The sequence below is a fragment of the Miscanthus floridulus genome, chromosome 17 (assembly GCF_019320115.1).
Source record: "Miscanthus floridulus cultivar M001 chromosome 17, ASM1932011v1, whole genome shotgun sequence".
Taxonomy (NCBI): Eukaryota; Viridiplantae; Streptophyta; class Magnoliopsida; order Poales; family Poaceae; genus Miscanthus; species Miscanthus floridulus.
This window is the reverse complement of record NC_089596.1, coordinates 103,815,441-103,843,352: the sequence shown is the minus strand read 5'-3', so window position 1 is coordinate 103,843,352 and position 27,912 is coordinate 103,815,441. Positions and strand designations below refer to the sequence as shown.

Here is a 27,912-nt window from a genome sequence, read left to right as displayed (position 1 = left end):
AGTAAAAATATTACGCCCACTGAGGCCCAGAAGGCCCGACTGCAATATAAGTCACTCACAGCCGTCTCGTCCCCACGCGAAAACCCTAGCAGCTCGGGACTGCCTCCAACCTCCTCGAGGTGGCGGCGCGCTCCTCCCCTCCCCTTCCCTTCTTCTTGCTACTAGTCTCCCTCGCAAATCGCCACTGACGTTCATTCCGCTTGCTTTGATTGCTCCAGGTATTCCATTCGCAGTCGGCCGGGGTCCTCGGAGCGCGGGAGATGGCGTAAGTTCTCCCACCGAAATCTTTGCTTCTTGTGCTAGTGTATATAGTCGCGTCATGTTCACACATGGTCATGGCGACGCTACATCGCCTTGCGTGGCCGTCGTTGCCCGCTTGATTCTTCGAGGAGAAGAGTAGGCAGAGGGGAACGGTGGCCGAAGGGAGGAGAGGAGGTGGCGCTTGCTGCTGTGTGGAGCGGTTGGTGTCGGATGCTAGCGCATGGTTGTTTAGCGGGCTGTTTGAGGTTCAGGTGGATAGTGGGCTGACAGAGCTGCAGGGTTGGCTGATCTAAGAGTTGCAATGGCCCAGCCATCTTCATCTTTCGCAGTTTTGTGGTTTATATAGAGAATTATTCATATAGACGGGCATCGCTGTACAACACTGGTGGGCGATCCAACAGGATTTACCCTGGTTTTGATCTGGGGGTTGCTGCTAAAACACAGCAAGGCAACCCAGATGAGTGTTTATTATTTTGTAAATCATAACCATGGCCGATTTTGTTGGGGTGCTGCTAAAACACAGAAGGCAGCCCAGCTGAGTCTATTATTTTAAAAATCATAACCATGGTCGATTTTGTTGGGGTCGTAGTTTGGTCAGTTTGTTTAGTAACTGTATTACTAATTTGTTACAGGGATTTGTATTGCGAATTCGATTGTTTGGTGATTGCTGCATGCCTACAACACAGGAAGCTCATCAGTTTACAATGATTTTGTGCTTTGGCAGGGATCAGGAGACCCCAGCTGTGCCTGTGGTTGAGGCACCTACCCCGGTTCTTGGAGAGCCGATGGACCTGATGACTGCCCTGCAGCTCGTCATGAAGAAGTCAGGTGCTCATGATGGCCTTGTGAAGGGTCTTCGTGAGGCTGCCAAAGCCATCGAGAAGCATGCCGCTCAGCTTTGCGTGCTTGCTGAGGACTGTGACCAGCCTGATTATGTCAAGCTGTTGAAGGCTCTCTGCGCTGAGCACAATGTCCACCTGGTTACTGTACCTAGCGCTAAAACTCTTGGCGAGTGGGCTGGGGTGGGTTAAAGAACTCCTTAGAATATATACCTTGTTTTACTTTGAATCAATATCTTAGATGGTCCAAGGGCAATTAATATGGCTTACATTGTTCTGCCTAATGTTGAGAGGAGAATCTAATATGGTTTTGGTATGTTCATATGCATGTACATTCTGTTTTAGTTGTGCTCAGAGTTAAAATACAGATTTGCTGAGCATGCCTTTCTACACTTTGCTTTGTACTTCTCAGTATTAATTGCATTTCATTGTTGAGTTTTAATCTTGACAACCTTCATATGTGGTCCTATGTAGCTCTGCAAGATTGACTCTGAGGGCAAGGCGAGGAAGGTTGTAGGCTGCTCCTGTGTTGTTGTCAAGGTGAGTATCAGTTTCCTACTGTACTACTATAAGCAACTACTTCCAATTATATTTGCATAAAACTGATTTTTGGCTGCTTCATTTGGATCATCAGGACTATGGCGAAGAATCTGAAGGCCTTAACATAGTGCAGGAGTATGTCAAATCGCACTAGATACACACTAGATACAGTGTGTCAGTATCTGGAACCTGTGTTCTACACTACATTTTGCACCTGAGTTTAAATTTGTGCTTGGTTCTTGGGCTTTGCTAGGAGATTAGAACAATTTTCAAGTGAGCCAAGGATCCATGTGAACGATTTGGACATCCCAACTCTTGTTTGAAGTGCTCTCATCTACTGTTAATACAAATCAGCAAGAGCTAGTATTCTGCTTGTTTGTTCTTCCTTGTCATTCCATGCGGATTCGTGCTGCTGCCCATTCTTTTGTTCGTTGTTTATGCAGGGGTTGTGTACGTGGTTTTTTTTACTTACATTGAAGTGACCGGCAATCTTTTATCAACCCATGAATTTTTAAATATAGAATTGGTGTCATTATATTTGTATTAGAAAACTTATGACTGTTTTTGTATTACATAATGACATTAATAAAGTAATTGTCTTTCAAAGTCTTCAAATATGCCTACTAATGTCAAGAGGTGGTGTGACTTGGTTTTGTTTTGCATATTACTGTAGGTGTCTCTGCAACGGTAAATCTATTGTTATTGGTAGTTTTGTTTCTGCATTTTACTGTGGGTGTTTCTGCAACGGCAAATCAATTGGTATTGGTTAAGCTGCAAGAATGATCCGTTTGATTGGAATAGATCGATGTGACGTTTATGTCTTTGATTGATTGATGTCCGTTTGTAGGTTTTTGGATTCAATGACTAAAATTTAGTCTAGGATGTTAATTAGGATGATTAAACATGAACTAATTATAAAACTAATTGTATAGACGAAGACTAATTTACAAAATAAATCAATTAAGTCTAATTAATTTATTATTACCACGTGTTTACTGTAACACCACGTTGTCAAAACATAGACTAATTAGGCTTAATAGATTTGTTTCGTAAATTAGTCTACATCTGTGCAATTAGTTTTATAATTAGTTTATTAGTACTCTAAATTAGTTGCCAAACGAGAATCAAATTGGTACTCTTAACGAGAAATATGAGAATCGAATTGGTAGCCTTAACGAGTTAGAATGGATACAGTACTGGCTGAACGTAAATCGTTTAGATTGTCCCTTTTTATCAAGAACTTTTACGGTCGTAACACTAGTTTTGAAAAAGTTAACAATGTTGTTCTAGATGGGGGACATACAAAATAAAATATATAAATGGTGGGCTATAGGTATATTTATGTAATAATAAAAAGCCAATCACAAGAGTCAAGAGCTGGAGTGCAAGCGGTAGAGTCTTACCGTCTGTGATCGGAAGGTCCCGGGTTCGAGTCGTGGTCTCCTCGCATTGCACAGGCGAGGGTAAGACTTGTCACTGACACTCTTTTCCAGACCCCGCACAGAGCGGGAGCTCTCTGCACTGGGTACGTCCACAAAAGTCAAGAGCTATATAAGAGTTAAGTCCATGGTAATGTGCACAAATAGTGGTAGATACCAAGAGTCATTTTAGACAAATAATGCCTCGGAAAGAAACTTGTTAGAATCAGACATGGTGAAACCAAAAATAGCATTTTTGGTCAAATACCAGACAGTTTGTATATCTTAAGTTTAGGGCATTTAAGTGGAACAGGTAGGAAAATATATTAGTTTGTGATAGAAGAAATTTCGTCCCAACACAATAATGGACACTTTAATAAACCATGGTACAAGGGTGTATATAGTTGTAGCATTGCAGAAGGCGTCATAGGCTTCTCATTATTTGAGCCTAATTTCCCAATTGAAAAACATAAATAAAAAAAAACAATTGGCTGGAAACTGTAACTGAAAATCAAGAAGCTGGAAGCTGTTTGTTTGGTTTGTTTTCTGCTGTGATCCAATCATAGAGTCATCGTATTATGATGTATGATGAAAAAGGATTCCATTTCCATTACCTCTGGAGTGCTGTTTCCTTCGCGTTAACGTTGCCGCTTGCCGGTGGTGGAGCGAAACAGAAACAGCACCCGTGACAAACAAAGGCAGAATTGCAGAAAGCATATCTGCACACTGTTGCTTACATATAAAACAGGATTGGGAAGAAGAGTTTTATTTGCAGTTCCGTTAACATGTGCTTGAACATGTTTTCAACCAAAAGAGGCGCCCAGCTGGCAGCCAACAGCTACCAATCTATCCTGCATAGTCCAAACATCCAAGAAAAACTCACCACTATGCATTTTGCTGAATGCCAGGAAAAAGTTAAAGGCTCAAAGCTGGCAGGAAGCATATAGAACTCCGGTAACACCCTAGGTGTTAATCTTGTATTTAGCCTTGGCATTGCACGAGCATAAGCATCATTTATTATTTATGAGCATGAGTATCTCAAATATCATTTTTATGTTTGCTTATATTGCTTGTGTTGTCACTGAATTGACTTACCTATGCTAGGGTTTACGTGTAACCAATGTATAAAATGATTGTGGAACCTTAGGAATATCTTAAACATGTTTAGAATGTCACTAGAAACAACTTTAGTATTCATGACTAAGTCTAATTTGGTCTCTAAGTCATAGCTATAGTGTAAATAATCATTTTAAGTTGTATGTTTGACTGGAGTTGAACATCACTTTAGAAACTTTGCATGGCTGTGTACCCTAAAACAAGTTGTAGAACTCAAGTAGTGTAACAACTTTTATTTTTTGGGTCATAGGCTAGTTCAGCTCCTAACATGCTTGAATTTGGCTCACAAGAATCAACATTTCACTGTTTTTGGAACTTGAAATTTTTTCCAAGTACTTTGATAGTGTTGATGAGGCTGACTTTGTGATGATGTAACTCCATAACCGTTGCGAATTAGGAGATGAGTTCTAAAGCAATTTTGTAGCTGGTACGTAGATCTCCAACTTTTATTAATAGAGTTTGTGCTAACTAATCACGGTTTAGGAGCTTGGATGGTTTGAAAACACGATGTCAGGTTCACCATCGGGGCTCTGATGAACGTTGCGTCGCGCCGTGTCGTGGCCGACCGCGGACAGCACTTGGCCGCCGCTGGCCGACGTCGGGCCCTCGTCGCAGTGCGCTGGTGTGCGCTTAAGGAGGAGCTGCGCTGCCCATTTCGCTCACTCCCTCGCGCTCTCTCCCTCTCCACTGCTCTCTCTCGCTCTCGCCACGGAGCACCGAGCACCGCCGAGCCACAGCGCTGCTCCACCATCGCCTAGCGCCTGCGCCACCACACCATTGTCGCCTCCATCTAGCCAGCAGCTGCGTTGTCTTCTCCTCTACCTCCTCGACGCACCAGCAGGGCCAGGTGAGCTACGGTGAGGGCGAAATCGCCGTTCTCGTCCTCGCCGGAACCTCGGCTTCCATGGCTGCCTTCACGGTGAGCTCGCCGCTGCTCGGATCACTCGCCCTTTCTTCCACCTTCCTTGAGTTAGAGCTTGGTTAGGATGTGTACTTGCTTGTGGCATGACGTTACTGCAAATAGTTGCCTCGCCGGCGCGAAACACGACGCGCAGCGCTGCCGCGCTCTCACCACCGCGCCACCGCGCACGCGGACAGATATCGTCGGCGCATCTCAACTCACCTAGGTAGCTCCGTTAGATTCATTTAGACACCGCGGTGCTCGTGCGCTTCTCGCCGAGCCTTGCCGTGGCTTGTAACGGCTGACGTACCTCAGCGCAGTGCCGCGGTGGCCGGCGACGAGGTAGCTCCGGTGCGTCCGCGCTGCCACCACAGGTACCGATCGACGCGGGATAGTGAGTAGAGCACAATGGTGGGGTCGGTTTCGTCGGAGAGCTCGCCGTCGGCGAGCTAGCGCCGGTCAAACCCGCGCCCCTGTTTTGGTTCACTGACATGCGGGGTCTGCTGACCAGTGGGTCCCAGGCGTCAACGAGTTCAGTTTAGGGTTTTGCTATTTATTTTCTAGATTTTTGTACTAACTTTGGAAAATGATATCTTGAGCTAGGAATGTCCAATTTTGATAAACCAAATTTTGTTGGATTCCTCATGAAGTGTAGTATTTTGTAAAAATATGAAATGTACTGTTTCTATTATTTTTTATGGTGAATAAATATAGCTAGATAAGTGTTTTTTGAATGTTTACAATTTTGTAAAATGTATAACTTGAGCTAGGGATGTGATAAAATTGTGATTCTAATTTTGCTGGTCTTGTGTTGACATGCTCTAACTAGAAAAAAATAATAAACTTACACTAAACTTGATTGAAATAGGATCTTTCTATTTATCTATTAACAAATGGTATTTTCTGAGAAAAATTATAGGGATAAAAATAAGTAACATATTGCCATGCAAAATTTCTATATAGTATTATGACACTATTATGAAGCTAATAAAAATATGAAATCTGTTGTTTGACACTTTTCTATAGAGTAACTATTTTTATTAAAATAAACCTTGGTAGCTTATTATTTTTGTAGAGGATGTTATACATGTTCAAATGGTATGAAATTTTTACAGTTGTCTATTGAGAGCACTTGGAGGCCATTTTAATTTTATGTGAATTTATGGTGCACATTTTGTCGGTGTTTTGGAACCGGGGGTCCCTCAACCAACGAGTGAATTTGTACTGCGTGTCCCTAATCCCGGATGGTGATGCAAAGAGACACAAGGTTTATACTGGTTCGGGCAGTCGGGGCCCTACGTCCAGTCTGAGAGATTGATCTTGTATTCCTTGCACCGGAGTGCTCGTGGTAGGGGGTTACAAGCTGAGTGAGAGAGGGAGCTAGCCCCAGGTCTCGGCGAGGGTGGTGCGAACGGCTTGGGACGTTGCTCCCAAGCAGCGTGGAAGTGCGTGATTCTATCGGTGTGTTTTTTCTCCGCCCCCTAGGAATGGCCCTGGCTACCTCCTTTTATAGTTACAAGGAGGAAGCGAGAGGTACATGAGAAGGCTACTATTTGCTGACGTATTCCGCTCCCTGAAGCAGTATGGCGTCGTGGGAGTTCCAGTCGATGTCTAGTCGGTATGGTCTTCAAGGCTGACGACATGCTGCGCTCTTGTACTTTTGTTGACTTGGTGAAATGCCGAGGCCTGGTGGCTGCTGTAGTAGGCTTGCGTCGAGACCTGTCGCGCTGAGGCCGAGACCCACTGTGCCGAGGCCTGCTGTGCCGAGGCCTTTAGCGGGTGGCAATGTGAGGTCTGGGCGGCCATCGCCGATAGTTGATTTGGGCGGAACAGTGCCGAACACGCGTCTATAGGATACGGTGCCCTGTATCGTCAGTAAGGGATGGTAAAAAGGCGATTTGACCGTTGTCCTAGCCGCGGCATGCTGCCGATCGTGACTTCCGTAGTGCGGGCAGCTGGGTGCATTAATTGGATGCGATAGCCTGCCGGAGTGACTTTTGAGGTGGAGGTGACGAGATTTCGGGACGAGCCCAGCCTCGGGCGAGGCGGAGCACGGCCAGTTCGCCCGAGGCCCTACCGGGAGTCTCGGGCGAGGCGGAATCCGAGGCTCATCGGGGGTCTCGAGCGGGGCGGAGCGATCGGTTCGCTGGCCCCGAGGTCACAGGAACCCGGTTCTGACTCCCCACGTCGTGTCCGTCCTTGGTGCAGGAGTTTAGGCAGCACAGTAGCCGGTAGCCCTTGCACAGTCCCGTCGTGGTTGGCAGGGTGCTGACGTGACGGACGTCTGGTCTGCCACGACGCTGCACTGCGCCGCCGTGTGATTTGTTGGAGTGGTTGAGCGCCTCGACAGGACGTGCGGAAGTGACATGCGGGTCGTACTCGGTCTTGTGCGTCGTGGGGCTCCAGTACGGCTTGATGCAGGGCATGGCGGGCGTCGTGCGGGTTGCCGTGTAATGACGTCGTAGGGGGCAGCGACTTATGCCGAGGCCGAGCCATCGCGGGGGGCTCGGTGGTCATGGACCCTCAGGCTGCCGAGCCCGTGAAGCAAACTGTCGAGGTTCTTGGGGGGAGTTATTGGCCTTGGGTACTGATTCCGAGGCTACAGTAGCCCAGATGTGGCTCCCCACGCTGCATTGTCCTTGGTGCAGGAGTTGGCAGCATAGTGAGGCATGGGCGTTACGGTGGTTAGTACAGTGGCGGGTAACCCCTGCCCAGTCCTGCCCCCTGTCCCATCGGCCATTCTGCTGTACTGTGCCGGGCGTGCGGTTGTCGTCAGGGGCAACAGTCGGCTGAGCTGATGTGACACGACGTTTTGTCAGAGGGACGGGAGAAGGAAGAGGCGGCGGAGTGCTGCCGAGCCTGCCTTGCGCGAGACGGAGGGTCGGTGGCCCGGCCGTGGCCTTTGGCGGGGAATCGCTCGAGGTTGGTAGCGAGGGGGCCTCGGGCGAATCGGAGAATCGGCCGAGGCCTGCGGCGATGGGCCTCGGGCGAGTCGGAGAGTCGGCCGAGGCCCTTGGAGCCTCGGGCGAGTCGGAGAATCGGCCGAGGCCAACAGCGTTCAGCTGGTTTCGATCTTTACGAAGTCTAAGCAGTCGTTTTTTGGATTTTGCTTAGGGTACCCCTTCTCACGGTACCCGACAGTAGCCCCCGAGCCTTGGGGGGAGTGGAGGCACTCCCCCTGAGGTTCTGACGAGAATTGGCTCTTCATAGTTCCTGTCGGGATGTGGTTTTGTTTTCGGGGTTTCGGTGGGTGCGCGCGAGCGCACCCGCCGGGTGTAGCCCCCGAGGCCCTCGAGGAGTGATTTCACTTCTCCAGGGGCTTTTCTCTCTTTCGAGTGGGGAGTTACATTGTGTTTGCCGGGCCCGTGGGTGCGAGTTCGGATCGCAGGGCCTCGACGATGCTGCGGGAAGAGCCCCTTAGCCTCCGCCTGGAGCGAGAGGGCCGTCAGGGGTTCACCCGACTTTTTATTCGACCCTCGCGCTTCCTTTTCGCTCGGAAGGAGGGTTTGTTTTGCCGAGACCCCTCGTGTGCGAGTCTGAGCCGCTGGGTCTCAGCAAAGTGTCGCAGGAAGAGTCCCTCAGCCTCTGTGCGGAGCAAGAGGGCCGTCAGGGATTCTCCTGACTTTTTGTTCGACCCTCGCGCTTCCTTTTCGCTCGGAAGGAGGGGTGGAAGATACCGCGCTACCCTCGGTGGGCGCGAGCGACGGCATTTCCGGTGAGCTGTTATCGGGTAAGTCCGAGTGGAGGCCCGTACCCCGTTCGCTGGGGGTCGGCTAGCGGTCCGGAGACGCGCTCCAAGAGCACCGGAGGGTTTCTCTAGTGGGTGCCGAGGCCGTTCGCTGGGCCTCGGTGGCTCGGTGCCTCCCTACGGTGGGATCCCATTCGGAGACTTCCCTGCCGGTCTCGGACACGACACAGGGCATCCCAAGCGTTTCGCTTGCTTGGGCCTCGGCCTCGTATAGGCTCGCCCGTAGTCGCCCCTGACTCTGTTGTCCTGGGGCGGCTGTCGAAACCCCTGGGGGCCCAGCCTTCGAACCCCTGGACCGTAACGGGCTTGGGTCGCTTGTCTTTATCTCGGGTGCAGGAAGAGCCCCCGAGCCTCCGCACGGAGCGAGAGGGCGGTCAGGGGTCCTTCCGTCTTTTTTGCCCGTCCCCCGCCCGTCCTTTTCGCTCGGACGGGGGGGGCTGTTTGCCGAGCCCACTCGTGTGCGAGCCTGAGCTGCTGGGTCTCGGCAAAGTTGCAGGAGGGCCCCCGAGTCTCTCGCGCGGAGCGAGAGAGCGGTCAGAGGTCCCCTGGCTTTTGGTTCGCCCCTCGCGTGTGAGGGTCTGACTGCCGAGCCCCCCTCGGGTGCGAGCTTAGGTCGCGGGGTCTCGGCGTCTTTTTGCGGAAGGAACCCCCTAGCCTCTGCACGGAGCAAGAGGGCCGTCAGGAGTTCTTCCGGCTTTTTGAACGACCCTCGCGCTTCCTTTTCGCTTGGAAGGAGGGTTTGTATTGCCGAGCCCCCTCGTGTGCGAGCCCAAGTCGCTGGGATTCGGCAATGTGTCGCAGGAAGAGTCCCTTAGCCTCCACACGGAGCAAGAGGGCCGTCAGGGATTCTCCTGACTTTTTGTTCGACCCTCGCGCTTCCTTTTCGCTCGGAAGGAGGGTTTGTGTTGCCGAGTCCCCTCGTGTGCGAGCCCAGGTCGCTGGGACTTGGCAACGTTTCGCAGGAAGAGTCCCTTAGCCTCTGCGCGGAGCGAGAGGGCCGTCAGGGATTCTCCTGACTTTTTGTTCGACCCTCGCGCTTCCTTTTCGCTCGGAAGGAGGGGTGGAAGATGCCACGCTACCCTCGGTGGGCGCGAGCGACGGCATTTCCGGTGAGCTGTTATCGGGTAAGTCCGAGTGGAGGCCCGTACCCCGTTCGCTGGGGGTCGGCTAGCGGTCCGGAGACGCGCTCCAAGAGCACCGGAGGGTTTCTCTAGTGGGTGCCGAGGCCGTTCGCTGGGCCTCGGTGGCTCGGTGCCTCCCTACGGTGGGATCCCATTCGGAGACTTCCCTGCCGGTCTCGGACACGACACAGGGCATCCCAAGCGTTTCGCTTGCTTGGGCCTCGGCCTCGTATAGGCTCGCCCGTAGTCGCCCCTGACTCTGTTGTCCTGGGGCGGCTGTCGAAACCCCTGAGGGCCCAGCCTTCGAACCCCTGGACCGTAACAGGCTCGGTGCCTGGTCCCTTTGCCTGAAAGGAATCGGGTGGGGGTTACCTCTCTCCCTGCGGTTAGCAACGGTAGGCGCGCCTTTTGAGGCAGCTTTTTCGGGGAGGTGGGACGGGGCCTGCAGCTGCTGCGGTTGGGCGTGACGTGCGTCAGTCGACGGGACGTAACTGCACGCGCAATTAATGAGGAGGGAGTGGGCGGTAAGACCGGATCTAGATAACCGCACCGGATTTCCTGGGGGAAACTTCCCCGATTTCGTCGCCCGGTGGTTTCGATTCGTCCCTGCATAAATACGCAAACAGCCTCGCCCTCTCCTTCCTTACCTTTTCCGCGTTCGCCTTTGCTGCCTCCGTGCCGTCGCTGAGAGCATAGAGCGCCGGGGAAGAGAAGTGCGAGGGCGAGAGATCGAGAGAGAGAGGGGGAGAGATTACCGCTGTAGCAGCGTCCTCCGCCGCGCAATGGCTGGTGGTCCCGTCATCCTCCCGGCGGATCCCTGGGAGCGGTCCGACGTCACCGAGGAGAAGCTGCAGTCGCTCGTGGAGGCCGGTCTTCTTCGCCCGATCACCGACCCCGACGAGCCGGAGTGGATTGCCCCGGGGGACGAGTCGGAGCCGAGGCCGCGCGATGGTTACGTGGTGAGCTTCGTCGTCTTCCACGAGCGAGGCTTCGGGTTGTCGGCGGATAGCTTCATGCGGGCACTCCCGCACTACTATGGCGTGGAGCTGCACAATTTCAGCCCCAACTCCATCGCGCAGGCGGCCATCTTCGTCGCCGTCTGCGAGGGGTATCTAGGGATCGCTCCCCACTGGGAGTTGTGGCTCCATTTGTTCCGAGCGACGTTCACCTCCAAGCCGGGGGGAACGAGGGGGGCTCGGAAGGCGCAGAGGGCCGGCGGCTGCACCCTCCACGTGCGCCAAGACCGGCAGTCCCTCTACATCCCGGCCCAGCTGTCGACGTCCAACCGTCGTTGGTATGACGGCTGGTTCTACCTCCGCAACGACGGCGGAGGACTTCCCCCTTATACCGGGCGGGTTGTAGAGAGTCAACCGGAGAAATGGGGGTACGGCGTCATCAAGGTCGACCAGCCTAGGCTGGAACCGCTCTTGAGGGCCTTGGGGAAGCTGCGTGACTGCGGCCTTTCGGCGGCCGTGGTCGTGGCGGCCTTTCACCGCCGGAGGGTGTTGCCGCTAATGGCCCGGCGACGGCGGTTGTTCGAGATGACGCCGAGCGACCCGGTCGCCGGTATCAAGATGTCCGCCTTCGCCCTTACCGATGACGAGACCCTGCGTCGGGTGAGGGAGGCGGTAGACGGGAAGCCGAGGCTCGATGACTTGATGCCGTTCCCGATGCGCCCGTCGCGGGGGTATGTCTCGCTGGTAAGTTGGATGTTGTCGAGGCTTTCGCGTCCTTCTTGTTTTTCGCCTTTTTGGTCCGTTGTCTTACTTCGTCGCTCTCACAGGGGATAAGAGACGTGCGAGGCTCCCCGCCGCCCGTTCCTGAGGACGCCCGGCGGCGATCCGTGAACAGGGCGCGTGCCGAGGAGGAGAAGAAGAAGAAAGATGCCGAGGAGGCGAAGCGCACGAAGAAGATCCTCGCGCGCGAAAAGCTGGACGCCCGTCGCCGGCGCCAGAGGCTTGACGGTCTCCCTTTGGAGCCGTCTCCCTCGCCGTCGGTGTCGGATTCTTCGAGCGACGGCGGTGGGTGCGAGGTGGGGACGGCCTGCCTGGAACACCTCCCCGACATCAGGGAGATGATTCCCGGGGCGCCGGCAAGGAGCTTGACGCCCCTAGGAGAAGGAGGAGGTGTCCCGGGGCCAGTGGTGGCCCGTCCCGGCGCCGAGGCCGGCACACCCGAGGCGCGGGTGTCGGAAGAGCGTACCGTCGACCCGATGGGCTCGACGGTGGAGGTTGAGCGGGTGACGGTGGGGGCGACCCCATTATCTCCGCGAAGGGTCGAGGAGGTGCCGGGGTCCGACGGAGTCCAGCTGGCGCTGGTGGACACCGAGGCCGCGTTGCTGCCACCACCGCCGCCGTTGCAGAGGAGGCGGACGGTGTCGAAGCGGTTGCATCCCCGTTCGCGGTAAGCGTCTTTCCTGGCGGAGTCCGCTTCTTGTTTGCCCCTTGGTTGCATGCTGACCTTGGGAGTGTCTTTTCTTGCAGCCAGACGCTTCTGGTGGGAGACCCTCCCTTGGCGCCCCGTAAGGCGCTCAAGGTGAACGTTAGCTCCTCCGCCCATCAGGCAGCGGAGGCGCAGGCCGACGCGCAGCGTGGCGCGGGATCGGGTGAGGCCGTTTTGGAGGAGGCGGCTGCCCGGGAACAGGGGGCCGAGGCGGCCGCGGAGCGAGTGGAGGAGGAGGCCGCCCAGGAACAGGGGGCCGAGGCGGCCGCGAAGGAGGCTGGGGCGTCTGCTATTGCCGAGGCCACTGAGGGCGAGGCCGTAGCCCCCAAGACCTCCGATGTCAGGGCGGTGGACACCGAGGCCATCAAGGTAGAGACGGCGGAGGCCAGAGCCCTCGGGTCCGTCGAGACCGAGGCGATGGAGGTGGAGACGGGGCAAATTTTGGCGCCGCCCCTGGTTCAGACAATCTCGTCTGATGATTCCTCCCGAGGGAAGGAGGCGGCGGACGTCGAGGCGGCCAGTACCGCGGAGCAACAAGTCCCAGGATCCTGCCGAGGGGAGTTCGGCCCTTGTTCCGCTACGGCCCGAGCCCCGTGGGTGGAACTTCCCGCGTGTTTTCTGGCGGGACCAGGCTGATCCCGAGGGGGAGCCTGTGTTCGCCCTTGAGGACGTCGCCGAGGGGGGGCGTTGGGATACCCTCGAGGAGTATCGCCGATTGGCCGTGCGGTCGTTGCAGACAGCGATGACTGTCATGGAAAGGGACTTGCCTGGTGTCACTCGGGTGAGTACTTTCCCCTCTCGTGCCGCGTTGTTTTCTCTCCGAGCTCGCTTGCAGTGTTTTGACGTGTGTTTTTTGTTTTGCCTCCTTAGGAGCTCGAGACCCGATCCCTTGGGAAATCGGTGTTCCTGCGAAATGAGAGGGATATCTGGGACCAGCTCCGGCGCCAGAAGGGCTTGCTTGCCGACGCCCAGGGACTATTGTCGGCGCGGAGTGCGGAAGTGGAGGACCTCCGCCTTCGTTGTGCCGACATTCAGGCGGAGTTGGCCATGGCTAAGGAGCAGTCCGCCCCTCTGGTGGCCAAGATCAAGGAACTGGAGGAGGAGCGAGACTCCTTCAGGCTTCGGGCCCAAGAAGCGACGGCCTCTGCGAAGGCTACAGCCGGGCAGCTGGGTGCGGAGCAGCGCGAGCATCAGGCGACAAAAGTCGCCCTGGCAGAGGCTACCAAGGCGGCCGAGGCCTCTCGGGTCGAGGTCTCAGCCTGGAAGGGCAAGGCCGAGGGTAAGTTCCGCTGAACCATGTTCCTCGTTCCATTTGCTCTTTTTGTCCTGGTTCGCGCTTGACTCCTGACCCCTTGCTGTGACGTAGGTCTGGAGAAAGAGGCCTCCCAGGCGGCTGAGGCTTCCGTCGCGGCGCAAGCAGCGCTGGATGTCGAGGTCAGGGAGCACGAGGCGCTGCGCAGCGCTGTCCGGTCTGCCTGCGAGGCTCTGGACGTCGAGGAGGTCCAATCAGCTAGCTCCCTTGGGAGCCGCCTCATCGCGTTGAGCGGCCACGTCCGCGAGAGACTCCGAGGGGCGTTGCACACGGGTGTCAAGCGCGCCCTGGCCGTCGTCTCCTCGCACTACGCCATCAACCTCGAGGCTGTCAGCGACGGCTACGTGTTGCCGGAAGATGACGAGGAGGCTGATGCAGAGGTCGTGAGGCTGTTGGAGGCGGCCGAGGCACCTGGCACCGCGTTGGCCAAGCTGTTCGAAGAAGAGGTGGTCCCTCCCGCGCCAGCCGCCGATCCTTGAGCTTTGACCTGGGCCAAAAGGGGCCATGTAACCGAATCGAGTTAGTTGCCGGATCGTGACGTTTTTTTGTGGCCGTCGAGGCCCTTAAAGTATTTGCGTATGTGTGCTTCTTAACCGTTTTCCATTCTATTTCTAAGTTCGTGCCCTCTGTCCCGATCGCGAAGAAATCCCTCGGAACCTAAGCCGTCCTTCGGCGAAGGGCGGTGAGGGAGCTGCCGTAGCCCAGAGGCGTAGGCCGTTCTCACGACTCAGCCGGCCCTTTGGCCTCTAGACAGGCTTTTGGTCTTTGGGTTTCTTGCGAAGGTCCCGTCGGAGCGCGAGAGAGTTTGGTGTGGAAATTTTCGGAAAAACGGTTGAGAAATGGTGTCCGGGACTTGGGGGGGTTCCCCCTTTTTAGCCCCCGAGGGAGGCTCGACTTTGCAGAGGCAGAGCCGAGTCTCCCTTATTGCGTTATAGTGACGTCGAGCCCCTATCGATAGATAACCTCTCTGCAAAGAACTTCCTCGGAACCTAAGCTGTCCTTTGGGCGAAACGGTGGTGAGGGAGCTGCCGTAGCCCAGAGGCATAGGCCGTTCTCACGACTCGGCCGGCCTTTTCGCCCTTGAGACGATCTTTCGGTCCTTGGGTTCTATACAGCCGATTTGTCTATAAGGGGGTTCCTCGAAAGATTATAACAATTTAAAGAACGCTTCTTTATTCATTTCGAGAAACACTGTAAACAACGTTTGGAAATTTAAGGGTAGAAACGACGTAGCTGTTCTATGTTCCAAGCGTTGGTGAAGATTTCGCCCTTCTCGTTGGCTAACTTGTAGGTCCCGGGCTTCAGCACTTGAGCGACGATATACGGCCCCTCCCAGGGTGGGGTCAGCTTGTGGCGGCCCTTGTTGCTCTGCCTCAGTCTCAGCACTAGGTCGCCCACCTTCAGGTCCCGGCTTTGGACGCGCCGGGCGTGGTAGCGTCGTAGGGCTTGCTGATACCTGGCTGAGTGTAGTAGCGCGACGTCGCGGGCTTCCTCCAGTTGGTCGAGGGCGTCTTCGCGGGCAGTGCGGTTGCTTTGCTCGTTGTACGCCTGTAGCCTCGGGGAGCCGTATTCTAAGTCAGTGGGGAGGATGGCCTCGGCTCCATAGACCAGAAAGAACGGTGTGAATCCCGTGGCTCGGCTCGGGGTATTTCTTAGGCTCCAGATGACTGACGGGAGTTCGGCAAGCCATTTCTTGCCAAACTTCTTCAACTGGTCGAATATTCTTGGCTTAAGGCCTCGTAGGATCATGCCGTTGGCACGCTCTACTTGGCCATTCGTCCTTGGGTGCCCTACGGCCGCCCAGGCCACCCGGATGTGGTGGTCGTCGCAGAACGTTAGGAATCTGCGCCCGGTGAATTGTGTCCCATTGTCAGTGATGATGGTGTTAGGAACCCCGAACCTGTGGGTGATATCCGTAAAGAATAGCACCGCTTGCTCGGATTTGATCTGAGCGATCGGACGAGCCTCGATCCATTTAGAGAATTTGTCGATAGCTACCAGCAGATGGGTGTAGCCCCCGGGTGCCTTCTGCAGAGGCGCAACCATGTCCAGTCCCCACACAGCGAATGGCCATGTGATGGGGATGGTTTGGAGGGCTTGGGCCGGGAGGTGCGTCTGTCGAGCATAGTACTGGCATCCCTCGCAGGTGCGTACTAGCTTTGTGGCGTCGGCCACCGCCGTTGGCCAATAGAAACCTTGGCGGAAGGCGTTACCTACGAGCGCCCGAGGCGCCGCGTGGTGCCCGCAGACTCCCGCGTGTAAGTCCTGAAGTAGGGATTGGCCAGCCTCGGTGGTGATGCATCGTTGGAGAATACCAGACGGGCTGCGCCTATATAACTCGCCGTTGCAGAGGACGTAAGTCTTGGCGCGACGCGCAAGCCGTCGGGCTTCGGTTCTGTCAGCAGGAAGCTCTCCTCGGACGAGGCGATCAAGGAAAGGGACTCGCCAGTCCGTTCCTTGGTCGGTCTTGGGAGGCTCTTCGTCAATCGCCATCGCCTCGGGCTCGGCTGGCGGGGTCTCGACGGCAGAGGGGGCCTCGAGCCCTGCGGTGGGCTCGGCCGATGGGTCCTCTTCCGTCGCCGAGGCGTAGTCGACGGACGGCTTGTGGAGGTCTCTGGCGAAGACGTTCGGAGGGCCTCCTGCTTCCCCGGGCGGCCCTTCTTCTTTCTCTTAGGAACGCGGGTGGGCGAGGCCTCGGGGGCCTCGTCCTTTTGCTTCCCCTTGGCGTCGTTGTTGGGGAAGATGGCCCCCACCGCCTCTTCGCCCGAGGCGAAGTTGGTGGCGATGTCGAGGAGCGCGGCGGCAGAGCGCGGGATGTTGCGTCCTAACTCTCGGACCAAGTCCCGACAAGTGGTGCCGGAGAGAAAAGCCTGGACGATCTCCGAGTCACCGACGCTGGGTAGCTCGGTGCACTGTTTGGAGAAGCGCCGGATGAAGTCTCGGAGAGACTCGTCCGGCTTCTGGCGGCAGTGCTTGAGATCCCAGGAATTCCCAGGGCGCACGTAAGTGCCCTGGAAGTTCCCGACGAAGATCCTAACCAAGTCGCGCCAGTCGTGGATTTGCGAGGGGGGGAGATGCTCAAGCCAGGCTCGTGCCGAGTCCGTCAAGAGCAAAGGGAGATTGCGGATGATGAGCAGATCATCGTCCGCGCCACCCAGCTGACAAGCCAGGCGATAATCGGCTAGCCATAGCTCAGGGTTCGTCTCGCCGCTATACTTGGTGAGGTTGGCTGGCTGTCGGAACCGGGCGGGGAAAGGAGCAACGCGGATGGCCCTGCTGAAGACCCGAGGTCCTGGCGGCTCAGGGGAGGGGCTGCGGTCCTCACTGAAAGCTCTAGTTTGGTTTTGGTTAATTGATGAAACCCTAAGTGCTAACCTAGTTTATCAAAGTGATTATGAGATAGGTAGCACTACTCCAAGTAATGAAGCAATGACGAAGATCATGACAATGGTGATAGCATGGTGATGATCAAATGCTTGAACTTGGAAAAGAAGAAAGAGAAAAACAAAAGGCTCAAGGCAAAGGTATAAAATGTAGGAGCCATTTTGTTTTAGTGATCAAGACACTTAGTGAGTGTGATCACATTTAGGATAGATAGCCGTACTATTAAGAGGGGTGAAACTCGTATCGGAATGCGGTTATCAAAGTGCCACTAGATGCTCTAACTCATTGCATATGCATTTAGGATCTAGTGGAGTGCTAACACCCTTGAAAATATTTGTGAAAATATGCTAACATATGTGCGCAAGGTGTTTGCAGGGTTGAGATGGGTTTGGGTCCCGCTCTCCCTCCCGCCGAGCTTGCGAGGCGGGATTCGGCGCTTTTGGAAAAATGAAATGTCTATTTTCTATTGCGCCGGATGCAAAATTCTTGGTGGTTGGCACACTTGAGAAAGGGTGAAGAAGTTAGAGTTGAAATGGAGTTGGTCGAAATGATGCTGGCGTCGGTCTACTGACCGGACGCTGGGTCACTCAGCGACCGGACGCTGAAGGGCTGCGTCCGGTCGAGCTGTCAGACGGCACAGTCGCTGGGGTTGAGCACCGGACGCTGGTCTGCGTCCGGTCAAGGTGGACCGGACGCGTCCGGTCGAAAAAACATGCCTCGGGGAGCTTACTGGAAACGACCGGACGCTGGGGCTTCAGCGTCCGGTCAGTTTTGACCGGAGCGTCCGGTCAGCTTTGTAGCCGTTGAAATCTGACGAACAGCGTTTGAAGCTGGTGACGCGCGGCGTCCATCGGGCGACCGGACGCTGAGGGCCAGCGTCCGGTCAGTATGACCGGAGCGTCCGGTCAGAGCGCGTATTGCCCAGTGAAGGGGTATAACGGCTCTATTTGATGGGGGCTCTATTTATAGCCCCATGGCCGGCTCAAGGGACAACTCTTGCACATTTTCATTGACATAGCAACCTTGTGAGCTTAGCCAAAGTCCTCCCACTCATCTCCATCATTGATCCATCATCATTGTGAGATTGGGAAGGAATCCAAGTGCATTGCTTGAGTGATTGCATCTAGAGGCACTTGGTATTCGTGTTGCGCTGCGGATTTCGCTTGTTTCTCTTGGTGGTTGCCACCACCTAGACGGTTGGAGCAGCGGTGAAGGATCGGCACGAGTTGGTGATTGTTCGTGGCCGCCTTCGGTGATTGTGAGGGGAGTTGTACCTTCCCCGGCGGAGTGCCGAAAGGTAACTCTAGTAAATTGCTCGTGTCATTGAGTTACCTCACTTGTGGGTCGGTTCTTGCGGTGTCCTATCGTGTGGACGAGGTTTGTGAAACACCTCTTAGCCGCCGAACCACCAAGTGTTGGTCGACACAACGGGGACTAGCGTGTTGGCAAGCACGTGAACCTCGGGAGAAAAATCGGTTGTCTCTTGTCATTTGCATTCTCCCGGTGATTGGCTTGATCTTCATCTTGTGATTGGTTCATCCCCTACACGGCGGTATAATCACCCTATTTACTTGATTACTTTCTTGCAAACTAGTTGATACAAGCTCTTTAGAGTAATTAGAATTGAGAGCTTGCTTTGTTGTTTACATTCATCTAGTTGAGCTCTTAAGAGTAGCAAGTTTGTGTGCCTAAGTAATCATTGCAACTAGAATTGTTGGATAGGTGGCTTGCAACCCTTGTAGAGCTAGAGCAAGTTTGCATTACGCTATTTGTCATACTAATCAAATTGCTCTAGTTGATTTATAGATTTTTAAATAGGCTATTCACCCCCCCTCTAGCCATACTAGGACCTTTCACTCACCACTGTCGTAACGACCGCCTCGGTGCGGGTGGTAGCCTCGGGCGGCTCCGTCGTCGTGGCGCCGTCGCCTGCCAACTACCTCGTGGTCGCCTTGTACCTCGCGTTGGTGTCCAGGTCGGTCGCGCACCGAGGGGGCCCTGTTGACCGTCGGTGCGCGAGCGGGCTCGGGACGGACCGAGGCATCCTGGCCTTGGCGAGGTCGTGCCGTGGGTTGCTCCGAAGTGCCTCCGCGCCGGCGGGAGGCGGAACTTTCGGCCTGCTGCACTGCTGCGGTCTCGAGGAGGTCGCGGAGCTCTCCGCGGACCCGTCGCCCTTCAGTGGTGGAGGGCTCGGGCATCGCTCGGATCAGCATCGCAGCAGCTGCGACATTCTGGCTAGCGCGGTTAAAGATTGGGGGTGGCTCTCCGCCCTCGTTGTCGTTGATGCGGTGATGAACGTCGCGGGCCCGCCCTCGGGCTCCTCCGCCCTCACCGCGCCCTCGCTGCTCCTGCTCGAGAGTGTCCCGGAGCTGTTGCAGAAGGAGTCGGTCCTGTTCGACCTTGGCCTGAAGCTCGCGGAGCTGCTCCAGGTCTGGGCGACGATGCCCGCCGTGGACGAGATTCTCGTTCCGTGTTGCCGGGGCTACGAGACGCGGAGACGTGGCACCACCCGTCCCCGCCCGGGGCGGTGAACGAGTGCCTGTCCCTTCTTCCTCTTCGCCCACCGTTGGCCTCCCGAGCCCGACGTGGAAGCACTCACGGGATGGATCGTAAGTCCCTTCGTCGTCGGAGTCGGAATAGCCGAGGCAGTAGTCGCTTGCGGCCAAGAATTGGCGTAAAGCCCCAGGGTTGTGGAGTTCGGAGAAATCCACCCCGGGCCACGCCTCGTCCTCGTCCGAGGGGTCGGAGTGGGTGCTTAGGTCGAGAGCGAAGCGCTGGCGGCGTTCCGAGGGGTGCTCGTGAGCGGCAGCGTAAGCGTAGGCGTAGGAGGTGGCGGCATTTCTTAACCCAAAGGGGTATGGGAACGGGGCCGTCTCCAGATTCTGCCCCGCCGGGGTCGGTTCTTCAGGGAGCGGCGGAGCGGGGTTAGATGACTGGGCATCGTCGTAAGCCCCTGGCGATTTTCCTTTGTCCAGGCTCAGGTCAGACAGGTCCCCAGTCAGGGACCCCGTACCAACAGCTGGTCGCAGGATATCGACGGGGAGTGTCGTGCTGCCCCGGGCTCGCGTAGCGTCGGGGTGGCCTTACTCGCGCCGTGCCCGGCGAGCGTGGCGAGAGCGGCCGCCCGGACGCCGCCTACGCCTGGGCTGCCGGGGCGTGACTTCGTCGTCGGACGGTGGGTTTCGATGAGCGAGGAGCACCATGTCGTACTCATGCCCTAGAGACATGAACTCTAGGCTCCCGAACCAAACTATGGTGCCGAGGCGCAATGGTCGTATGTGGTCTGCCATCCGGAACTTGCTAGGATGACGAAGCTGACACGCAGAGGCCCCTACCTGGCGCGCCAACTGTCGGTGTTTTGGAACCGGGGGTCCCTCAACCAACGAGTGAATTTGTACTGCGTGTCCCTAATCCCGGATGGTGATGCAAAGAGACACAAGGTTTATACTGGTTCGGGCAGTCGGGGCCCTACGTCCAGTCTGAGAGATTGATCTTGTATTCCTTGCACCGGAGTGCTCGTGGTAGGGGGTTACAAGCTGAGTGAGAGAGGGAGCTAGCCCCAGGTCTCGGCGAGGGTGGTGCGAACGGCTTGGGACGTTGCTCCCAAGCAGCGTGGAAGTGCGTGATTCTATCGGTGTGTTTTTTCTCCGCCCCCTAGGAATGGCCCTGGCTACCTCCTTTTATAGTTACAAGGAGGAAGCGAGAGGTACATGAGAAGGCTACTATTTGCTGACGTATTCCGCTCCCTGAAGCAGTATGGCGTCGTGGGAGTTCCAGTCGATGTCTAGTCGGTATGGTCTTCAAGGCTGACGACATGCTGCGCTCTTGTACTTTTGTTGACTTGGTGAAATGCCGAGGCCTGGTGGCTGCTGTAGTAGGTTGCGTCGAGACCTGTCGCGCTGAGGCCGAGACCCACTGTGCCGAGGCCTGCTGTGCCGAGGCCTTTAGCGGGTGGCAATGTGAGGTCTGGGCGGCCATCGCCGATAGTTGATTTGGGCGGAACAGTGCCGAACACGCGTCTATAGGATACGGTGCCCTGTATCGTCAGTAAGGGATGGTAAAAAGGCGATTTGACCGTTGTCCTACCGCGGCATGCTGCCGATCGTGACTTCCGTAGTGCGGGCAGCTGGGTGCATTAATTGGATGCGATAGCCTGCCGGAGTGACTTTTGAGGTGGAGGTGACGAGATTTCGGGACGAGCCCAGCCTCGGGCGAGGCGGAGCACGGCCAGTTCGCCCGAGGCCCTACCGGGAGTCTCGGGCGAGGCGGAATCCGAGGCTCATCGGGGGTCTCGAGCGGGGCGGAGCGATCGGTTCGCTGGCCCCGAGGTCACAGGAACCCGGTTCTGACTCCCCACGTCGTGTCCGTCCTTGGTGCAGGAGTTTAGGCAGCACAGTAGCCGGTAGCCCTTGCACAGTCCCGTCGTGGTTGGCAGGGTGCTGACGTGACGGACGTCTGGTCTGCCACGACGCTGCACTGCGCCGCCGTGTGATTTGTTGGAGTGGTTGAGCGCCTCGACAGGACGTGCGGAAGTGACATGCGGGTCGTACTCGGTCTTGTGCGTCGTGGGGCTCCAGTACGGCTTGATGCAGGGCATGGCGGGCGTCGTGCGGGTTGCCGTGTAATGACGTCGTAGGGGGCAGCGATTATGCCGAGGCCGAGCCATCGCGGGGGGCTCGGTGGTCATGGACCCTCAGGCTGCCGAGCCCGTGAAGCAAACTGTCGAGGTTCTTGGGGGGAGTTATTGGCCTTGGGTACTGATTCCGAGGCTACAGTAGCCCAGATGTGGCTCCCCACGCTGCATTGTCCTTGGTGCAGGAGTTGGCAGCATAGTGAGGCATGGGCGTTACGGTGGTTAGTACAGTGGCGGGTAACCCCTGCCCAGTCCTGCCCCCTGTCCCATCGGCCATTCTGCTGTACTGTGCCGGGCGTGCGGTTGTCGTCAGGGGCAACAGTCGGCTGAGCTGATGTGACACGACGTTTTGTCAGAGGGACGGGAGAAGGAAGAGGCGGCGGAGTGCTGCCGAGCCTGCCTTGCGCGAGACGGAGGGTCGGTGGCCCGGCCGTGGCCTTTGGCGGGGAATCGCTCGAGGTTGGTAGCGAGGGGGCCTCGGGCGAATCGGAGAATCGGCCGAGGCCTGCGGCGATGGGCCTCGGGCGAGTCGGAGAGTCGGCCGAGGCCCTTGGAGCCTCGGGCGAGTCGGAGAATCGGCCGAGGCCAACAGCGTTCAGCTGGTTTCGATCTTTACGAAGTCTAAGCAGTCGTTTTTTGGATTTTGCTTAGGGTACCCCTTCTCACGGTACCCGACACATTTGTTATTTCCCTTAATTATCTAATTAAATTAATAAAAGGCATGTAAATAAATAAAGTGTGCTTGACCTTGATGTTTTTTATGGTGCTTGTGATACATATGAACTGTTGAGGTTAGTAGTAAGGCTTAGAAGCAATTGGTTGTATGCAACTAATTAATTGTTACTTTATAAATCAAATAGATGGTTGCATGTATAGTTTCGGTTGAGCTGATAATTTCGTGTTGATAATTGCCTTTTCTGTAAAACTTGTTAATAACAAAGTTGTAGATAACTTACTGATCTATTTTATGTTAAATTTTAATAGTCATAGGCCTTAGAGTTTAAGAGTTTTGGTTGTTAGAAGTTTGCTGTACGAAATGTTTACTTTCTGGACAGATTTGAATATTTGAATTGTTTGACCTTGATAACTGTTGAATCACATTAAGAGTATTAAAAGAAAGTTGTAGATAATTTTAAAAGCTTTCTATAATATCCACAACCATATTATTTTGATTTATATAACTCCAGTTATGGTCAAAATAATTAGCTGCTATCTTGTAGTCCGATAAATAGATTACATAAGTGTTTGCTTAAGTAATAGAGAAGAGGTGTGCACCTGCTCAATAAAATAAGATGCACTTATTACTACTTTAAAACCATGCTATTGAAAATACTTATAGGGATGCATTCATGATGTTATATCATATTACATGTGTCATCGTATATGCATTCGTGATATCTTATTTTATGCTCATACATATAGTATCGTCCGAAGAGATAACATTGTTGAAATTCAACGATGAAGAGGAGGAGAGTCAGCAAGAGACTCCTTAAGTCGTAGCTCTAGGAGAAGAGGAGCAGACTCCCGAAGAGCTCCCTGAATGTCCGGATCACCGACCTACCTCTTTGCTCAAAGGCAAACCCCGAAGCATTTTATGTCTTCTATGTTTTACAAAATACTACTTGAGTCCTTTTATGTTTGATGCATTAGGTTATAAGAGTTGATTAGAAACACTTGATGCATGGAACTACCTTATCCAGATACATATACCTTTAACCCTATGTAGGTCGAGAATCGAATATATGCTTAGTCATGCTTAGATCGGTGGAAGTCGGGTGATTTCCTATCACCTGAGAGATATAGGTGGATACCGAGGCACGGTTGGCTATATTTGCTATCGTGGAAAAGAACCATGGGGTAATATAAATGGAAACCGGATGGAGTCTATGTGTAGGATGACTCATGTGATTCCGTGTGTGCCAATTAAGGATCGTACCGTTGTTGACACTTCTGACAAGATTGAACACATATCTATCACTTAGTTGGCCAGATAACTCGTTCCGACCGTGAAACCGAGTAGCTCAACTTAGGTCGAACCTCGTTTTGTAAAAGTGCGCACTCTGGATGGTAGTAAGGATGTGTAGGGAGCCAGCCTTGAGCCCAAGGGCAGGGTAGTCCTAATCGTCCTGGTAGCTGGTTGTCCCTGATTGTGCGGCACTGGTCGAACCGACGAAATGTGTACCTGAGTTATACTAAAGGTGACCTAAGGCGACCATTGATCTGGTCTGCCTAGGTTTGTGTTAGGAATAAATTCCCAGCTGATTGAAATCGATTCGAATCGTCGTCTTTCCTGGATAGTGAGAAACTTGGCTAGCCCCAACATCGTAGTAATTGTATTATGAATTGTGATGGTTCGAATAAACATAGAATTACTACATCTGTTATGGTTACTATTGTATGCTCTTAAAAGATATACCATATGTTTGGCACATAATAGTTGCTAATCTAGAGATGAATAGCTATAATTAACTTGATGACCAAAGTATAATTGTATAACTGAGTTAATCGCTTTTATGTAAAAAGTTGTCAAGCTACCTCCACTTATAAAGCCTTGCATAATTCTTGGAGTCAATTTATTTCTAGTTTATGACGGGTAAGTCTAGTTGAGTACCTTCTTGTACTTAGGGTTCTATTTCCATTGTTGCACATGGTATAGTTTATTATGGCTATTGCAAGAATTGCTTCTATCCCGTCGAGGATGAGGAGTGAGGCCTAGACAGGCATCTTTAATAATCCTTCTTATATGCTTTTGTGGGTTGTGATCATGAGTTGGCACTATATTTGAACTATGTTGATAAATGCTAGTTTCGAACTTTAATTTGCTTCCACTATCGAACTTGGTTTGTAATAACCTTATTTCGTTCTCTGATGAATAAACTGTATCTGTGAACTTTATGTAACATATGACATGTATGTTGAATCATGTACGATCTTGATTGTATGTGGATCGTTAATCGAGACCCGTCGTGGTACTCAATGGACTACCGAGTTTATATAGGCTCAAGTATGACAGTGCAACCGCTTGCGGACTGCTATTGTACTTGTGCTCTTATAAATTGGTCGGTTCTGCGACAACTCTAAACTCCAATACGACGTACAGATAAATAGAAATGCACGTGGTATAGAGATGAAAATATGGATTAATGAGATAACATAGACATTAGTTCAATAATTTACGCTGTTCCAAATCAGAAATTAGTTTAAACTTAATTCACATGGAAAATGGAACAGTACAGTATGTCTTATGAGCAGGGGAGGATCTAGGGCCCGGGATAAGGGGCCTGCAGCCCGGGTCTAACCCAAAGAAAATGCGATGGCCGGTCGGCCCATTAAAATATTATGCCCACTGAGGCCCAGAAGGCCCGTGATCTGCAATATAAGGCTACCAAAACTCCCAGCCGTCTCCTCCCCACGCGAAAACCCTAGCAGCTCGGCAGTCCGTCCCCTCGAGGTGGCGGCGCGCTTCTCTCCCTCCCGTTCTTCCTACTCTATAGTCCCCTTGGCAAATCGCCACTGACGTTCATTCCGCTTGCTTGATTGTTCCAGGTTTTCGCCGTCGACCGGGTCCTCGGAGCGCGGGAGATTACGTAAGTTCCGAATCTTTGCTTCCTGTGCTAGTGTTTCTAGTCGCCTCATGTTTACCTTGAGGCGTTTGCCGGGTCGCCACATGGTCAAGGCGCATCGGCTTGCGTGGCCGTCGATGCCAGATTTTACATTCTCGCGTTTGGATTTTTCTGTCACCAGCCGGGCTCGATTACATCGGCGACGTAGTGTGGCTCAGAGGATCTGAGTAGCGACGGCTGCTGTGTGGAACTAGCGACGGCATGGGTATTTAGCGAGGCTGTTTGTGGTGTGTAGGTCTACAATGGGCTTACTGAGTTGCAAGGTTGGGTGATGGCATCTTGTCATCTTTCGCATAGAGAACTAGACCCGCCCCCTTCCACTGTGGTGGCTGTTGGAATGAGATGCTATTTGTCTGCGCTGGGTTCTCATATTAGGATTTGAATGAATCCTTGAACCATTTATAACTTGTCTTGAACGCTTGTTGACTTAGATCTCTAGTTGAGGGCCTTGTTAAGATTTGCTCTGGTCCTTAAGCGTGTATGTTGACTTATAGTGGTCTGTACACCAAGTATATTTTAGTGATTTCAGTTTTCACCATAGTTGCTAGTCACTGGTCTCCAAGCACTTCTGTAAGGTTTTCCGTTAAGTTGGTATTTTTCTGGTGCTCCACTGTCCTGCAGTTTGACACCTTCAACATCATTGTTGTTATCATATTTTAGTGCTTGAGTTTATAATAGATTCATGTTACTCATAATTTGATTTTAGGTTGATTTGCTTTAGATTCTTGGGTCTGTGCTTTACCATTTTACCTCACCTCGCTCGGTCATGTAGCTAAAAATCAGGAACTAACTAATATGACAATTTCTGTCATGTAGCTCAAAATTGGGAAATAACTGATATGATGATTTCTGATGGTTTGTGCAGGATGAAGTTCGTTGCTGCCTACCTGCTTGCTGTCCTTGCTGGGAACTCCAGCCCCTCAGCCGAGGACTTGACAGCCATTCTGGAGTCAGGTAATTTCAGTTAGCTGCCATTTCAAGGAGTGCAACACATCCAACAGATAACTCTTGTTAATACTTTGCATGTCTTTATGGAAAAGACTCAATTCTGCCATTAGAATTACCTACTTCTTGAATTTAGGGATTCTTGGGTTTTTTTATGTTTAACTACAAGTTAATAATTATGTAGCACAGTTGGTTTGATTTGTGTTGGTAGTGTATTCATCACAATAGTGATCCTGTATTCACCGATTTCTTTTTCTGCTTGTTTACTTGACAGACATGTAGCAGAAGCATCTAATCCTATCATTCCTACTTTTACATGTTGCAGTTGGCTGTGAAGTTGACAATGAAAGGATGGAACTCCTGCTGTCCCAACTGAGCGGTAAGGACATTACTGAGCTCATTGCCGCGGGCAGGGAGAAGTTTGCTTCAGTCCCATGTGGCGGAGGTGGTGTGGCTGTTGCGGCAACTGCCCCTGCTGCTGGTGGAGCTGCTCCTGCATCTGAGGCGAAGAAAGAAGAGAAGGTGGAAGAGAAGGAAGAAAGTGATGACGTAAGATCATTGTTCTCCCATTCTGGCTGCACAATTCTTTTTCCTATCAGAGCAGCAGTACTAAACTATGTTCGGATGTTATCATCATGAGCAAAATACTACTTTCTATGCTCTAATACCCTTGCACTTGAATTCCATCTTGATACCATGGCCACCAATTCTGTTAACTGTTGTTTCCTTCACCACCGACTACATCCAGAGACTTGAGACTTGACTACGTTGATTATTTTTTCTGCAGGACATGGGCTTCAGCCTCTTCGACTAAGCTGCGCAGCATATTGTTTTGGGCAGTGGAACCACAGGAAAACCAGAGTCATGTTTAGATTTTAACCTTGTTTTGTGTTGGAAAGTACTGGAAAGACTGCTACTTGTCTTCATATTTTGTAATTCAGCCATAGATTGTTATGCTGGTTGGGGTTTCCTAGTGAACCAGAGTTTTTCTATCTTATATATTATGAATTGGTTACCTCAAAGTTTGCTGGCTGTTAACAATTTTGTTAGTACATACATGTCGATATTGCCGCCTCGTTCATCCTTATCCACCTAGTATAGGTATTTGCAACCAGTCAGCCAATTTCTGCGATCTGGAATTGTTGATGTCAATGTTTGGCTTGGAGTTTTTTTTTGGCACAATTGCCATTTTAGTCTCTTGACTATTACTCGAGCTCAATTTCATTCCTAAATTTTAAAACAGCTGTTTAGGTATTTGAACTTTTGTTTTAGGTCCAATTTCATCCTACAACTATGAAGATGATTGTTTTAGTCCTTAAATTTTATATTTTGGGTTTAGTTCCATCCATAAACTATCAAAGTGCATTTAACTTTTATTTTTAACTTAATTTTGTCTATTCAAAAAGAACACTTTATGTTTTAGACACAATTTCATCTGTAAATTATCAAAATTATAGATATGCTATTGTTTTAATATATCTATGTATTCTTAAAGAATAGATAGTGTTCAATGCAAGCATCTGTTTCCTCTTGCTTGTTTTCCTCTGTGAAGTAGAGGAAATCAGGCGTCCCTTTCCTCTCGAAAGACTTATTTTCCTATGCGAAATAGAGGAAATCAAAACATTCTCC

General features: G+C 52.7%; 3 protein-coding genes and 1 pseudogene across 4 annotated transcripts; 3 read left to right on the top strand and 1 right to left on the bottom strand.

The window, feature by feature from the left end:
• Nucleotides 1-58: 58 nt before the first annotated feature.
• On the top strand, nt 59-2,013 carry LOC136517692 (small ribosomal subunit protein eS12-like). Of its 2 annotated transcripts, XM_066511324.1 has the most exons (5): nt 59-119; nt 219-265; nt 986-1,283; nt 1,575-1,640; nt 1,735-2,013. In XM_066511324.1, the coding sequence occupies exons 2-5, from the start codon at nt 261-263 to the stop codon at nt 1,792-1,794; spliced, it is 429 nt and encodes a 142-aa protein (XP_066367421.1). In that variant the 5' UTR covers nt 59-119; nt 219-260; the 3' UTR covers nt 1,795-2,013. The 2 variants fall into 2 exon arrangements, with proteins under 2 accessions (XP_066367421.1, XP_066367420.1); XM_066511323.1 differs by lacking the exons at nt 59-119; nt 219-265; nt 1,735-2,013 and having other exon boundaries at nt 918-1,283; nt 1,575-1,700.
• A 10,967-nt stretch (nt 2,014-12,980) lies between these two features.
• LOC136516121 (uncharacterized) lies at nt 12,981-19,613 on the top strand. The gene is made up of 4 exons (XM_066509508.1): nt 12,981-13,167; nt 13,257-13,665; nt 13,753-13,820; nt 19,461-19,613. Exons 1-4 carry the CDS (start codon nt 13,129-13,131, stop codon nt 19,611-19,613), a joined length of 669 nt encoding a protein of 222 aa, XP_066365605.1. The 5' UTR covers nt 12,981-13,128.
• Nucleotides 19,614-25,085: 5,472 nt separating this feature from the next.
• On the top strand, nt 25,086-27,358 carry LOC136517555 (large ribosomal subunit protein P2A-like). The gene is made up of 5 exons (XM_066511150.1): nt 25,086-25,166; nt 25,262-25,302; nt 26,204-26,292; nt 26,609-26,832; nt 27,071-27,358. Exons 3-5 carry the CDS (start codon nt 26,205-26,207, stop codon nt 27,095-27,097), a joined length of 339 nt encoding a protein of 112 aa, XP_066367247.1. The 5' UTR covers nt 25,086-25,166; nt 25,262-25,302; nt 26,204; the 3' UTR covers nt 27,098-27,358.
• LOC136516120 (uncharacterized) lies at nt 25,204-26,106 on the bottom strand (annotated as a pseudogene).
• Nucleotides 27,359-27,912: the final 554 nt, after the last annotated feature.